This window comes from Coregonus clupeaformis, chromosome 18 (assembly GCF_020615455.1).
Source record: "Coregonus clupeaformis isolate EN_2021a chromosome 18, ASM2061545v1, whole genome shotgun sequence".
Classification (NCBI taxonomy): domain Eukaryota; kingdom Metazoa; phylum Chordata; class Actinopteri; order Salmoniformes; family Salmonidae; genus Coregonus; species Coregonus clupeaformis.
Genome location: NC_059209.1, coordinates 49,057,124 through 49,072,716, shown reverse-complemented (window position 1 = coordinate 49,072,716; position 15,593 = coordinate 49,057,124). Strand labels below are relative to the sequence as shown.

The window sequence follows — 15,593 nt, the reverse complement described above, 5'->3', positions numbered from 1 at the left end:
CTTCTTCTTGAGCCACTCCTTTGTTGCCTTGGCCGTGTGTTTTGGGTCATTGTCATGCTGGAATACCCATCCACGACCCATTTTCAATGCCCTGGCTGAGGGAAGGAGGTTCTCACCCAAGATTTGACGGTACATGGCCCCGTCCATTCTCCCTTTGATGCGGTGAAGTTGTCCTGTCCCCTTAGCAGAAAAACACCCCCAAAGCATAATGTTTCCACCTCCATGTTTGACAGTGTGGATGGTGTTCTTGGGGTCATAGGCAGCATTCCTCCTCCTCCAAACACGGCGAGTTGAGTTGATGCCAAAGAGCTCCATTTTGGTCTCATCTGACCACAACACTTTCACCCAGTTCTCCTCTGAATCATTCAGATGTTCATTGGCAAACTTCAGTGCTTTCTTGAGCAGGGGGACCTTGCAGGCGCTGCAGGATTTCAGTCCTTCACGGCGTAGTGTGTTACCAATTGTTTTCTTGGTGACTATGGTCCCAGCTGCCTTGAGATCATTGACAAGATCCTCCCATGTAGTTCTGGGCTGATTCCTCACCATTCTCATGATCATTGCAACTCCACGAGGTGAGATCTTGCATGGAGCCCCAGGCCGAGGGAGATTGACAGTTCTTTTGTGTTTCTTCCATTTGCGAATAATCGCACCAACTGTTGTCACCTTCTCACCAAGCTGCTTGGCGATGGTCTTGTAGCCCATTCCAACCTTGTGTAGGTCTACAATCTTGTCCCTGACATCCTTGGAGAGCTCTTTGGTCTTAGCCATGGTGGAGAGTTTGGAATCTGATTGATTGATTGCTTCTGTGGACAGATGTCTTTTATACAGATAGCAAACTGAGATTAGGAGCACTCCCTTTAAGAGTGTGCTCCTAATCTCAGCTCATTACCTGTATAAAAGACACCTGGGAGCCAGAAATCCTTCTGATTGAGAGGGGGTCAAATACTTATTTCCCTCATTAAAATGCAAATCAATTTATAAAAAAAATGTACATGTGTTTTTCTGGATTTTTTTGTTGTTATTCTGTCTCTCACTGTTCAAATAAACCTACCATTAAAATTATAGACTGATCATTTCTTTGTCAGTGGGCAAACGTACAAAATCAGCAGGGGATCAAATACTTTTTTCCCTCACTGTACACAATCCATGTCTCAATTGTCTCAAGGCTTAAAAATCCTTCTTTATCCTATCTCCTTCCCTTCATCTACACTGATTGAAGTGGATTTAACAAGTTACATTGATAAGGGATCATAGCTTTCACCTGGATTCACCTGGTCAGTCTATGTCATGGAAAGATACTTAATGTTTTGTACACTCAGTGTAAATGTCCTAGACCCCTATTTTTGATATTAGCTTTACAGCATGTAGGTAGGACATTGCGGACACAGCACTTTTGGGATTGTTTTCTTTTAATCTGTGCAGGGTGAGGTTAGGCCGGTGGGGAGGCAGTGTGAGAAATTAGTTTCCCTCTTAAAGGGATGTCTGTGTGCCCAGCGATCAGCCTGCAGCCCTATCAGCAGAATCAGCCAACCCAGCCTGGACTACCAGCGCTAAGGATGCACAACCACACTCTGCTCTCCCTCTGCTCTCCCTCTGCTCTCCCTCTGCTCTCCCTCTGCTCTCTCTCTGTTTCTCTCTCTTTCTCTCTCTCTCTGTTTCTCTCTCTTTCTCTCTCTCCATTCTCTCTCTCTCTCTTTCTCTCTCTCCATTTTCTCTCTCTCTGTTTCTCTCTCTTTCTCTCTCTCTCTCCATTCTCTCTCTCTCCATTCTCTCTCTCACCCTCTCACCTCTCGTCTGACATACTTTACTGGCTGACCTTGGGGATAGACCTGGCTAGCTGTAACCACTTCACCATTCATTAATTTTCACACACACACACACACACATGCCTGATTCATTCCGCTTCCATCCATTCCATATGCCAGTCCCAGGGCAGCAGCTATCTGAATGGTTGGTGTGCGTAGTTTAGTGTCAATGCTGGCCTCTTACAGACTGGATTTGGAGGTGAAACATTCTCAGTCATCTTAAAGGCCTGCCAACCGAGGAGGAATAGGAAATCAATACCAACTCCCATGAATCAGCACTCCTGGCTGGCCTGGCATGCTAGTGTGCAGCATAGCACAGCACAGCACAGCCTCCGCCCACACTTTGTCTGCCCTCCCACCTCTCCCCCTCCCTCTCCCTCTCCTTCTCCCTCTCCAGCCTAATAGTGTCTGGGACTGAACAGAGAAAATAAGTCTTGAGAAACAGGAATATAGGGCTCAGGGAGACATTGTGTTCTGTGGACACACTGTTTCCCTAGAAGACATTGTGTGTCTGGGAAGCTCAGGCGATGGCTTAGCATCTTGAGTCCCCTCTCTCTTCTCTGGGTGGATGAGATGAGATGAGAGGGGAGGGTGGTTGTGTTGAATATCAGAGCTGTGTTTAAGAGAGGGAGCTGAGGGAGCTGTGCTGATATCAAATATAATTTACACTGAAGAGGGCTTCTGCCATCTAGTGTCTTCTTTCTGCTACTGCATGTCTCTGGCTGAGCTCTTATCTCTCTACCTTTGAGTCACTCATGGAGTGAACAGTGAACAGAGGGTGTACGATACAGTAACTGATGGTTATCTGTGGTTGTGTTATTTGTCCTGCAGCTCTACCGAGCATCTGCGTTGTTTGAGACCATTCGTCATGAGGCCCAGCACAGCACCGACTACAAACTGTCTCTGTTTGACCTGCAGACCTCCTCCTACCAGGCACTCCAGAGGGTCCTTGTCAGCCTAGGTATTGTTACGTGCTCCATTGCCCGCATTCCGTTCTCACCATCTTTCCCTCTTCCTTTCTTTCTTTCTTTTTGTCTGCTATTCTCTTACTTTCTTTTCATGTTCGTGCCTATCTTTACCTATTTCAAAAAAAATATTTACACTACTACACATTTGAACATATTGGCTCGCTGATAGCTAGAAAAACGAGCGTTGACCTTTGACCCTCTGCTATCCAGGCCACCATGACGAGGCATTGGCGGTGGCAGAGCGGGGTCGGACGCGGGCCTTTGCTGACCTGCTGGTGGAGAGGCAGACAGGCCAGCAGGACTCAGATCCCTACACCCCAGTCACAGTGGAGCACATCCTGGACACGGTGAACAGCCAGAGGGCCCTGGTGCTCTACTTCTCCATGGCTGCTGGGTACCTGTACAGCTGGCTCCTGGCTCCAGGAGCAGGTAAGACCTGGGGGAGAGGGAGGTGGAGACCTGGGGGAGAGGGAGGTGGAGATCAACTAACTCAGTTGCTCTGTGTGCTGATACAATGAGCTGTAAGGGTAAGGTACTATGTAAATCTGTACGAATCTATTATGCCATATTATACAACACATTATACAGACACAAAACACACACATACACACTCACTCAATCAGTGGATTTCATCTTGATTGTGCTTTGTTTAGCTGTGAGTCCTGGAGGGCATGGCTTGTGTTCAGAGGCGAGGGTAAGAAATCCCACTTTAACACAAGGCGGCAGTGCCACCTGCCACTCCACTGCTGGCAATGCCACCCCGCCTCGCCTCTCACCCCCCAGGGCACCTGCCAATGAACCATGGTAACCGAGAATGACAAAGCCAAACATCACTTGCACAATGAATCAACATCCGCACACACAAGTCAACAGGGAAACACACACACCTACTCTTGTGCGCGCACACACATAATCTCTCACACAAACAAGCTTTGTGTGTTTGCTTGTGCTGCCTTTAATATTGAGTAGGCTACTCCATAGCCTTTCTCTCTCACCAAAGAAAATAGCGGGGGCTTTGAAGCCCAGTCATAGCTCTCGCCTGACTGACAGCTCTGGCTGCCATGGAGACTGCTAGCCTGTGCTTCTCTTTTAGCCCTACTCAACAAAGTGTGAATGAAAGCTGTGAGCCACAATAACGCATGCCCACCAGCCTTGATCGGTTGATAAAACCCAGAGCCAAGGCTTCCGTGTCTGACCTCCCTAATACTAGTCATATAGATGGTCTAATAATGCGGAGGGAAATTAAAGGGTAAAAGAGCTGCCTCTTGCCTGAGGCTGAGAGGCCACCATTCCTGTAATCAGCCCTCTGCTCTGACTCTCTCTCCCTGGCATTCATGGGCATATAGCTGGCATACACATAGCACAGGACCTGGCTAAAAGAACCCTTAGTCAGTAAAGGGACTCCTCTAATAAATGAACTGGTGTACAACCTGTCTGCCAACTCACAGATCTGAACATATTCAAAGCCCAACTCAACCCCCACACTCAGTATCTAGCACCACCACTGCTGTGGTAGTACCCCCCCTCCTCCCTCCCTTCTCCCCTAACATCTCAGCTCCCATGGCACGGAGCAGATGGCACAGGCAGCCACTCTTATATTTTATTGAACGTTATTTGTTTATTCATTTTGCTCTGCAGATGTGCTAGTAAACGTAGCGTAACTTACAGTTTTACAGTGTGCAATCTCTCCATATGCTGTCATATTGTTAACACGTTTGGTGGGCTGTTTCAAAGTGTAGACAGCTAAACTGTTTTGATTACACTTTCATTGTAGTGTAATAAGTCCACTAGTGTTGTGTGCATCATGACATAGTGTAGTGTAGTGCTATTCCTTTTCACATTGTGATATGGCCAATATGTTTAACTTGTTGACAGTAATCTCTTTCTCCTTTTTTCTTGCTCTCTCTCCTTCTCCCAGGCATCTTGAAGTTCCATGAGGTGTACTTGGGAGAGGGCGTGACAGAGGGCGGGCCAGACCTCCATGAGGGTGGGGGAGGGGGTGTGGCCAGCGGCTCGTCTCTGGAGCAGCACATTGCCAGTGCTCGGGAGGCCCTGGGAGTAGAGTCCTACTACAGCAGGTAATACACACAAACAAACACACACACACACACACACACACATGCACACACGCACCACTTGGAGCCCAGAATATACCATGCATGCTATAGAGTGGGCACTGGCTGATGCACATAGAGGGATACTGTGCTGTTCTGTATGCAGTCTCAATGAGTCATTCTCCCCAGTGCATGGTGTGATGACAGGACCCCGATATCTGTCTAAACAACTCTTCTCTGCTCCCACTGGGAACCAATGAGACAGAATAATGGCTCTCTGGATGCCCACTGGACTCACTTAACAAATACTGTCTGGGACTGGGAGACAGGAAAACACAGCAGACAGGTTACTGAGGGCAGAGGAGAGGAGGAAGAAAGAGATGAGGAAGGCAGAGAGAATGGATGGAGTGAGATGCAGGGGTGGGAGTAGACTTGTTAGACGGACAATGGGTAATTTGATGTGAACTCGAAAAAGGAACAGTTAATGACAAATAAATTAATTGAGCAATCAAACTGCAGGTTTAATTCAGGGCAGGGGTTGGAACCAACATTATTTTCCAATCGTTTAGTTCTGAACAGAACCACTCTTTTTTTTGTTTTCCGTTCCCCTCTTCCAATCAGCAAAATAAAGTTCTGAGCCGGTTCGAACCTTGAAGCGCTGGGCATCTTGTTATGAATTATAGCCTACCTATGGAGGAGCAGCTTCTATGGAGGAACTTTGAATGTCCTTTCAACTGAGTTGGCTGAACGCTGGACCAGAGCTAGCTAGCTAACAGGTTTGTGTGTGGCATATAGAAGCATACCAGATGGACATCATGAAAATGATTGGAGGAAGTTCAGGAGTAAAAACAAACAAAATATAATTATTTACTGTGTCCATAAAATGTATATAGTATGTATAAGCATGAAGTAGAGGCCTAAGCATTGTTGTTCACTAGTTTGCTCCAATTAGGGAAGGGATGGTGGGGTTGGAAAGTAATAAAGGGAAATATATATATATTTTTAAAGGATATGTATGTATATACAGTGGGGAGAACAAGTATTTGATACACTGCCGATTTTGCAGGTTTTCCTACTTACAAACAGGGGCGGTGTGTTCATTAGGGCGATATGGGCGACGCACTGCCAAACGGGAAAAGGAAGGGATTTTTTTTCTAATCAATTATATCACGGCAACAGTAGTTATCAGTGTTCTAATCTAGACGTCTGATCTGCCACTAAATGTCCAATCAGGCTAAAGTCGTGCTTCAAATGGCCCCGCCCCTTTTGGGGCGATTTCAGTCAGGTTGAAAATCGCCCAGAAGTCTCTCATAGCCTGTCATGTAAAATCTTTTTTTTTTCAAATATCAGAGCTTTCAATACAATCTCTATGGGTTTCTGAGGGCTTGCACTTACGCGCTTTCGTCATACGTAACATAACCATGAACGTAACTAAGAAAAGAGCGGGTAGCAGCGTCAATCAATTCACGTACTACTATCAAGATGGCTAGCCTTCAGTGCAACTCGATTGTCTCTTTGAAAGAAGTTCACATCAAAGACCATTCAAAACGAGCTACTGGAGTGTATGCTAGCGGTCATGAGGGAACATATTGTGGAGGAGGTGAAGTCGGCTAACCCCGTAGCTATCCAAGCTGACGAGACCACGGACGTTTCTACACAGACACAGCTGGTGCTTGTGCTGAGGTACATAGATAGCAACCACAAAGTGCAGGAGCGCTTTTTTTGAGTTCCTTCCCATCTCGGAATCAACCTCAGTCTCAATCGCCAGTGTGCTTTTGGAGAGACTGAACGGTCTTTTTGCCGACAACGAGAAAGTCAAACTGTGGTGCACTGGCACTGTACCAGGTTCTCATGAGCTACAACCTCCAGGAGACGTTCTCTGAGACTGTGACTCTGTTGAACATCCTCATAACTACTCCCATGACAACAGCTGAAGCTGAGAGATGTTTCTCAACTTTGACACGAGTTAAGACATTCCTGCGAAATTCAATGGGCCAGGAACATCTGAATGCACTGGCCATGCTTTCCATGGAGAGGGAACTAGTCCTCAGCATGCCTGATTTCAATGAGAAAGTCATTGACCGCTTTGCTGCATTGAAAGAGAGAAGAGAACAGTTTCAGTACAAGTAATGTAGCCTCTCTCTCTATTTGTCCCTCCCTGTCTGTCTCTTTAACACACACACGCCCAAATCAGTTCACAGTTGATGTTGTTTAAAATAGTTATTTTTCATTTTTTTTAAAGTACAAAAAAAAATAAAAAATCTGTTCATGTTCATTTTTACAAATCTATACAATTGGCCAGAATATGGTTGTTCATATTTACAAATCTATACAATTGGCCAGAATATGGTTGTTCATTTTTACAAAGCCATACAGATAGCTGTGTTTACCTTTTCTATAAATTATTTTCAAATTCTGTTTTCAGGCAAAATGTCTATCACTGTTCATTTTCACAAATCTATACAAGAGGGCAGAATATGGAAGTCTATAAAAATTTCTTATTACAAATAACTTGCATCAATGTTTTCAGTAGCCTCTATCAAAAGCTCCTGCTTGCTTGTTGTGAATTATGCTCAGGTGCACATATTTCCAATTCAACCATGAGGCAAAAACATGTGGTAAAAGCTCTTGTTGATCCTGCAATCTGAACAAATACCAAGATGCTGTATTTTCAGCTGATATTTCATTTGTTTATGGAAATGCATATTGTTTATGCAGTGTTGAGGAATGTGAAAGAACACCCTTGATTATTTTTACTGTGATAACTTATTTTGCTTTTGTAAGCCAACACTTTTGAGATCAGTCAATAAATGCTTCTGGCATTGACTTATATGCTGCCCCTGTCTTCATGTTGTTGCTGGACATATATTTTTTAAAATGTGTGTAGGTCACCTAAATCATCAGAAAAATTGCCCCCCCTGAGAATTTTTTCAGGAGCCGCCACTGCTTACAAAGCATGTAGAGGTCTATAATTTTTTATCATAGATACACTTCAACTGTGAGAGACGGAATCTAAAACAAAAATCCAGAAAATCACATTGTATGATTTTTAAGTAATTAATTTGCATTTTATTGCATGACATAAGTATTTGATCACCTACCAACCAGTAAGAATTCCGGCTCTCACAGACCTGTTAGTTTTTGTTTAAGAAGCCCTCCTGTTCTCCACTCATTACCTGTATTAACTGCACCTGTTTGAACTCGTTACCTGTATAAAAGACACCTGTCCACACACTCAATCAAACAGACTCCAACCTCTCCACAATGGCCAAGACCAGAGAGCTGTGTAAGGACATCAGGGATAAAATTGTAGACCTGCACAAGGCTGGGATGGGCTACAGGACAATAGGCAAGCAGCTTGGTGAGAAGGCAACAACTGTTGGCGCAATTATTAGAAAATGGAAGAAGTTCAAGATGACGGTCAATCACCCTCGGTCTGTGGCTCCATACAAGATCTCACCTCGTGGGGCATCAATGATAATGAGGAAGGTGAGGGATCAGCGGCAGGACCTGGTCAATGACCTGAAGAGAGCTGGGACCACAGTCTCAAAGAAAACCATTAGTGCAATAAAATGCAAATTAATTACTTAAAAATCATACAATGTGATTTTCTGGATTTTTGTTTTAGTTTCCGTCTCTCACAGTTGAAGTGTACCTATGTTAAAAATTACAGACCTCTACATGCTTTCTAAGTAGGAAAACCTGACAAATCGGCAGTGTATCAAATACTTGTTCTCCCCACTGTATATGGGAGAAAAAAAAGAAGAAAAAAAACATGGGGGATTGGAAGTGATGCAGACAATTACATTGATGGAAGTTACAATCTATCTGCAATATTAAAGCTGATCTACCCCCTAAAAAAATAAAAAATAATAAAAAAAGTTTGTGTGTGAACGGCATCAGAATTAAAAACACCTATTACCTTTTTGTAGTTAATAAATCCAATGTGAAACGTGATAACTATAGTATCCTTAACTAGCATTGAAAAAGTTAATCCATTCTTCTCTAATTAAAAATCTCTCTACCTTATCTTCTGAATCACGCTTGTAACGTCAGTACAGTAACCTATGCTTCGGAGGGGGGAGGTGCAGGTAGCCTACACACGCCGCACACACACACTGGCTAAGATTTTCAGCTGTCAGGCAGTTTCTGGGTGACAGAGTGAGGGCTTTGTATAGGCGCTTTGTTGGCAAAAAAAATCCAGAAATGTAAAAGGACGTTATTGACCAGTAACCATGCTTTTAAAATACCCGTTCTGTTCCGGAACAGTAGAGATCACTTTCGTTCTGTTTCTGTTCCTCTAAATGTTTTGTTATTTTCCGGTTTTCGGTTTTGTTCCCTGAACCGGTTCCAACCCCTGCTTCAGGTGTCTTCACTGTACTCGTGAGTCTCACTGAACTTCCATGCAAATGTTTCCTTATCATTAACTTCTGGTGACTGCTAAAATAAAGAAAACACCAACATAAAGTGTCTTAATAGGGCGTTGGGCCACCACGAGCCAGAACAGCTTCGATGCATCTTGGCATAGATTTTACAAATGTATGGAACTCTATCGCGATTCAATACGATTCTTCAACGAGAAATTCCATAATTTTGTGTTTTGTTGATGGTGGTGAAAAACACTGTCTCATGCGCCGCTCCAGAATCTCCCATAAGTGTTCAATTGGGTTGAGATCTGGTGACTGAGACGGCCATGGCATATCGTTTTCATGCTCATCAAACCATTCAGTGACCACTCGTGCCCTGTGGATGGGAGCATTGTCATCCTATGGGGGCATAGCCATGGTAGCCAAAATAATGGCCTGCCCAGCATTTTTATACATTACCCTAAGCATAATATAATGTTAATTGCTTAATTAACTCAGAAAACAAATCTGTGTTGAAGTACCTGCTTTCAATATACTTTGTATCCCTCATTTACTCAAGTGTTTCCATTATTTTGGCAGTTACCGTGGTTTGCGAAAGTATTCACCCCCCTTGGCATTCTTCCTATTTTGTTGCCTTACAACCTGGAATTAAGATTTTTGGGGGGTTTGTATCATTTGATTTACACAACATGCCTACCACTTTGAAGATGCAAAATATTTTTTATTGTGAAACAAACAAGAAATAAGACAAAAAAAACAGAACTTGAGCGTGCATAACTATTCACCCCACCAAAAGTCAATACTTTGTAGAGCCACCTTTTGCAGCAATTACAGCTTCAAGTCTCTTGGGGTATGTCTCTATAAGCTTGGCACATCTAGCCACTGGGATTTTTGCCCATTCTTCAAGGCAAAACTGCTCCAGCTCCTTCAAGTTGGATGGGTTACGCTGGTGTACAGCAATCTTTAAGTCATACCACAGATTCTCAATTGGATTGAGGTCTGGGCTTTGACTAGGCCATTCCAAGACATTTAAATGTTTCCCCTTAAACCACTCGAGTGTTGCTTTAGCAGTATGCTTAGGGTCATTGTCCTGCTGGAAGGTGAACCTCCACCCCAGTCTCAAATCTCTGGAAGACTGAAACAGGTTTCCCTCAAGAATATCCCTGTATTTAGCGCCATCCATCATTTCTTCAATTCTGACCATTTCCCAGTCCCTGCCGATGAAAAACATCCCCACAGCATGATGCTGCCACCAACATGCTTTACTGTGGGGATGGTGTTCTCGGGGTGATGAGATGTGTTGGGTTTGCGCCAGACATAGCGTTTTCCTTGATGGCCAAAAAGCTCAATTTTAGTCTCATCTGACCCGAGTACCTTCTTCCATATATTTGGGGAGTCTCCCACATGGCTTTTGGTGAACACCAAACGTGTTTACTTATTTTTTTATTTAAGCAATGGCTTTTTTCTGGTCACTCTTCCGTAAAGCCCAGCTCTGTGGAGTGTACGGCTTTAAGTGGTCCTATGGACAGATACTCCAATCTCCGCTGTGGACCTTTGCAGCTCCTTCAGGGTTATCTTTGGTCTCTTTGTTGCCTCTCTGATTAATGCCCTCCTTGCCTGGTCCGTGAGTTTTGGTGGGCGGCCCTCTCTTAGCAGGTTTGTTGTGGTGCCATATTCTTTCCATTTTATAATAATGGATTTAATGGTGCTCCGTGGGTTGTTTAAAGTTTCTGATATTTTTTTATAACCCAACCCTGATCTATACTTATCCACAACTTTGTCCCTGATCTGTTTGGAGAGCTCTTTGGTCTTCATGGTGCCACTTGCTTGTTGGTGCCCCTTGCTTAGTGGTGTTGCAGACTCTGGGGCCTTTCAGAACAGGTGTATATATACTGGGATCATGTGACACTTAGATTGCACACAGGTGGACTTTATTTAACTAATTATGTGACTTCTGAAGGTAATTGGTTGCACCAGATCTTATTTAGGGGCTTCATAGCAAAGGGGGTGAATACATATGCACACACCACTTTTCCGTTATTTATTTTTTAGAATTCTTTGAAACAAGTAATTTTTTTAATTTCACTTCACCAATTTTGACTATTTTGTGTATGTCCATTACATGAAATCCAAATAAAAATCCATTTAAATTACAGGTTGTTGTCACGCCCTGGCTCTGGGGACTCTTATATGTTGAGCCAGGGTGTGGATTTTCTATGTGTGATTTTCTATGTTGTGTTCTAGTTCGTGTTTTCTATGTTGGCCAGGGTGGTTCCCAATCAGAGGCAGCTGATTCTCGTTGTCTCTGATTGGGAACCATACTTAGGCAGCCTGTTGGCACTAGTTATTTGTGGGATCTTGTTCTGTATAGGTTTGTGTTGGTGAACCTTTAGACTTCACGTATCGTTTTGTTATTGTGTAAAGTACTCATTAAAAGATGTACGCCTATCACGCTGCGCCTTGGTCCGGTTCCTATAACGATCGTGACAGTTTTAATGCAACAAAAATAGGAAAAACGCCAAGGGGGATGAATACTTTTGCAAGGCACTGTACCTGTACATTTTGCATGATTTATGCAACATTTCAAGTTGGCACACATTTCTCAAATTAGGATTCAGCCTTTAGTGGCCAGCCAGTGTGCCCACTACCAACCCCCATCCCACCAGCCTGCCGTGCCCTCCTGCCCCATTACTGAGTCATTTACCGCTCCAATGGGAGGAAGCCCACACGCCACTACGCCTGGCTAGCCACAATATGGCACCAATTACCGCCCCATTCCCTCTTCACAGAGGATAGAGAGGGGGGGACAGAGGAGGGAAGTTGGAGGGGGAGATAGCGGGAGGGAGACAGAAACAGAGAGAGTACTATTACAGAGAAAAAGGAGGGATGGCAGAGGGGGGATGAGAGAGGGAGGGGTAATAACTCCACAGTAGCATCCGTATTTGGGAAGACTGTCTCCTCAGTCCTCATCAATAAAACCAGTCTACCATAGAGTCTATCTCTTTCCCCACAGCCCATCTCCCCATACCTTCTGACCTGTACTGTACAGTACTCTATGTACCTTCACCACCTACTAGCCTGTGTTAGTGCATATGCCGTGTGTTAGAGAGATGTGGACAGAAAGGGGCCTTAATGGGAATGGATCTCAGAGAGAGGCTACAGCGAATATATAGATTAGTGGAGAGAAAGAATGAGAGAGAAAGAGAGAGGGAGAGATTTTAGATGAGAGCACCAGTTTCCATGGTTTAACTTGGGACCGTTGAGAACAGTGAGCTGACAGAGGAAGATGGAAGGGGTTTGGATGGGATGGGGAGTAAACGAGAGGGGCAGGGATGGATAGATAGAGGGGTATATGGGGAGAGAAGGGGTGTAGATAGAAAGGGGGTAGAGGATGGAGGAACAGAACAGACTCCCTGCTGGGCGCTGGCTAGATCAGCATTAGCAGCATATGAAAGAGAGGATTTAACTCTGCTCCCTGTCAGGGCTTTCTGGACCACGCCTGGGAAACTGGGCTGGACGTGTGTGTGTGTGTGTGTGTGTGTGTGTGTGTGTGTGTGTGTGTGTGTGTGTGTGTGTGGAGCAGGAGTGTGTGGGCATGCAGGCATGTCTAATGGTATAATTTCTCTCTCTTTCGCTCTCTCTCCCGCCTCTATCGCGCTCTCTTTCTCTCTGTCTCTCTCTTTTTGTCTCTCTCTCTTTCTCCACCCCTCAATATCTCTCTGTCTCTCTCCCTCTCCACCTCTGCTTCTCTCTCTCGCTCTCTCTCTCAGGGGTTGTTCTAGCAGTGAGACAGAGAGTGAGGCAGGGGACCTGTTGGACCAGCAGTTTGAGGAGCTCAACAACAAACTCAACTCTGTGACTGACCCCACAGGCTTTCTCCGCATGGTGTCCAGAAACAACCTGTTCAACAGGTGAGACAGACACTGTGTGAGACACTGGCCTCCAAGAGCAGTTAGTTAGAGGACTCCAGTGGAGAAAGAGAGCCTTTATCGTTAATCTCTAATTCCCCCACATTTCCATAATAAGAACGCTATCTGATGGGGGAGAGGATCCTGCTTGATAGGGGAATTCATTAGAATATTAGCTTTCTGTGAAAATAGTATTTTCTCCTTTGTTTAGCCAGCACAGAGGCATGTGAATCCTCCTTATTAAATTGGCAGAGCTGGAAAAGCCATTATCAGCTCCCTGCCTTCATAAGACTATTAAGTGTATGTGTATGTGTGTGCCGATGAACTGTATGCATGTGTGAGTCTATTTAAGCAATAAGACACAAGGAGGTGTGGTATATGGCCAATATACCACGACTAAGGACTGTTCTTATGCACGACGCAATGCGGAGTGCCTGGATACAGCCCTTAGCCGTGGTATATTGCCCATATATTGGCCATACAAACCCCTGAGGTGCCTTATTGCTATTATAAACGTAATTAGAGCAGTAAAAAATAAATGTTTTGTCATACCCGTGGTATACCACGGCTTTCAGCCAATCAGCATTCAGGGCTCAAACCACCCAGTTTATAATTGTTTTTGAAGCCCAGATGTGCACACAGTATGTGATTTTATGATGGTATATACACTTGACTGAATGTGTCTGTGTTCATGGTAGAGTTAATTAGCATTAGTATCACTTTGTCATTCAGTGCATGTGTTTGCACTGTACTGATTGGCGATGTGTGTCTGTGTGTTTAAGTGTATGGGTGTGTTTTAAGTGTATGCGTGTTTAAATTGAGTGTGTGCGGTGTGTGTGTTTGTGCGTGCGTGCATGTGTTCGTGTGTGCTCTTGTCTGGGTCGTATTTGCCTGTCAGCGTCTCCAGTTGAGCTTCGCTTTGATGAGAGGGTAATTCCAGCTGTAATGGAGTCTCGATGCTCATTAAGCCCCTTTAATGGGCTGCCGGTAATAATCCACTCATTATTTTGGGCCACAAAAAAACTATCTGAATCATAAAGCCCCTTGTGCTTAAGAGCCACTGGTCAATCTCACTAAAGCAGAGGAAAAGGAAGAAAGGCTCATTGTTATTTCAAGCCATACATCTTGGGGTTTTGATATCAAGATAAAATGTGTGGCTATCAAGGCCTCTCTTTTATTTGATTTCTCATCATAATTTATGTCTTGTTCGCTAATTTTACTCAGAAAATAGATTTGATTAGGAGAGAAAAACATTTCAAAGAAGAATACATCAACAATAGTACAAAGACCAAAGTAAAAGACATAGGGATTCTGAGCATGAAGGTATGATTGTATAGTTCCTGGCAAGTTGTCTGAATGTCTGATGTGATCTTTGACCTCATCTATCTCTAAAGAGAGCGACGAAGTCAATATATGAAGGAGCTAACTTTTCTGATAGGTTGAAAGTCACCTCATCTGTAATCTCCGAAACCCAGAACTAAAATGTTGCGTAATTGCGTCAGATGCTCGATTAAGTTTGGGGGGGAAACGTGTTAGAAAAGAAACTAGAATGAGGAGTGGTAGTAGGGCAGTAGCTCCACCCACTTCTCTTTACAGGCAAATCTATGGCCCAAATGGCCCCTCCCCTTCCGAAATTCAAAAAACAATTAGTCCAAATGATCAGTGACAAAAACATTTTTTGCACTGGAACTTAGTTCCTCGTTAGTCATCGCATCCCACAGTCTATTGACAGACGCTACAATACCATTTAATGTACGTGCGTCTGTCCACGAGAGATTACCTACTCTGTAATCTCACTTTCTAAAGACTAACAAAGCACTTTACTCAGATGTTCCTAGACATTGTATAGCGGTTAAGGAGACCTCTGGGTGGCTATCAGCTTGTTTGGTGAAATATAATTAGATGACTGAATCCACTGAGAGAGTTGGAACCTACTGAAGAGTTGGTAGGCAACATGTCCACCTTTGTCCCACTGTCTCTTCCTGTATGTCCCTGTCATTGACAGGCATTCCATTCAACATGCACCCAGATAAAAGAGCCACTGAGTGTACCCTTAACCTCCTAGCCTTCTGCTTCTAGCCTTTCCTTCTCACCACTCCCCTTTCTCTTGGTCAAACCTTCTCTCTTTTTTATCCCTTTTCTTCACTCGACCCTCGTTTCTTCTCACACTCCTCCTGTCAGGCTAACAAACTATTGGCTTTCCCTCTGAGGCCTGGGAGAGAGAGACTGGAGAGAGCTGGAGGAGAGCCAGTGGCCCGGGGGATGAAGGGAGGGGGGTTGGGGGGTCAGAGGGGGAGACTGGTTGTTACAGCAGATGGATAGCAATAGCAGTGTGCCCCGTGGAGCCTGGGCCTGGCTGTATGTAAACAAAGCGGAAGGCTTATCTACCCACGGCGGCCATTACGGCAGCTCTCAGCGTGCCACACAGCGCACCTCTGCAGGGAGCCATCACTCTCTCTTCGTCACACAGCACACATAGCATTTGTATTCA

General features: G+C 44.4%; 1 protein-coding gene across 2 annotated transcripts in view; it reads left to right on the top strand.

Moving 5' to 3' along the window:
• LOC121530910 (tetratricopeptide repeat protein 28) overlaps positions 1–15,593 on the top strand; it is a 247,317-nt gene that overhangs the window by 216,037 nt on the left and 15,687 nt on the right. For both annotated transcript variants that reach the window (XM_041836277.2, XM_041836276.2), the window contains exons 10-13: positions 2,637–2,766; positions 2,984–3,202; positions 4,692–4,851; positions 12,965–13,105. In XM_041836277.2, coding sequence (XP_041692211.1) covers positions 2,637–2,766; positions 2,984–3,202; positions 4,692–4,851; positions 12,965–13,105 — 650 coding nt within the window. The remainder of the gene's footprint in view (positions 1–2,636; positions 2,767–2,983; positions 3,203–4,691; positions 4,852–12,964; positions 13,106–15,593) is intronic.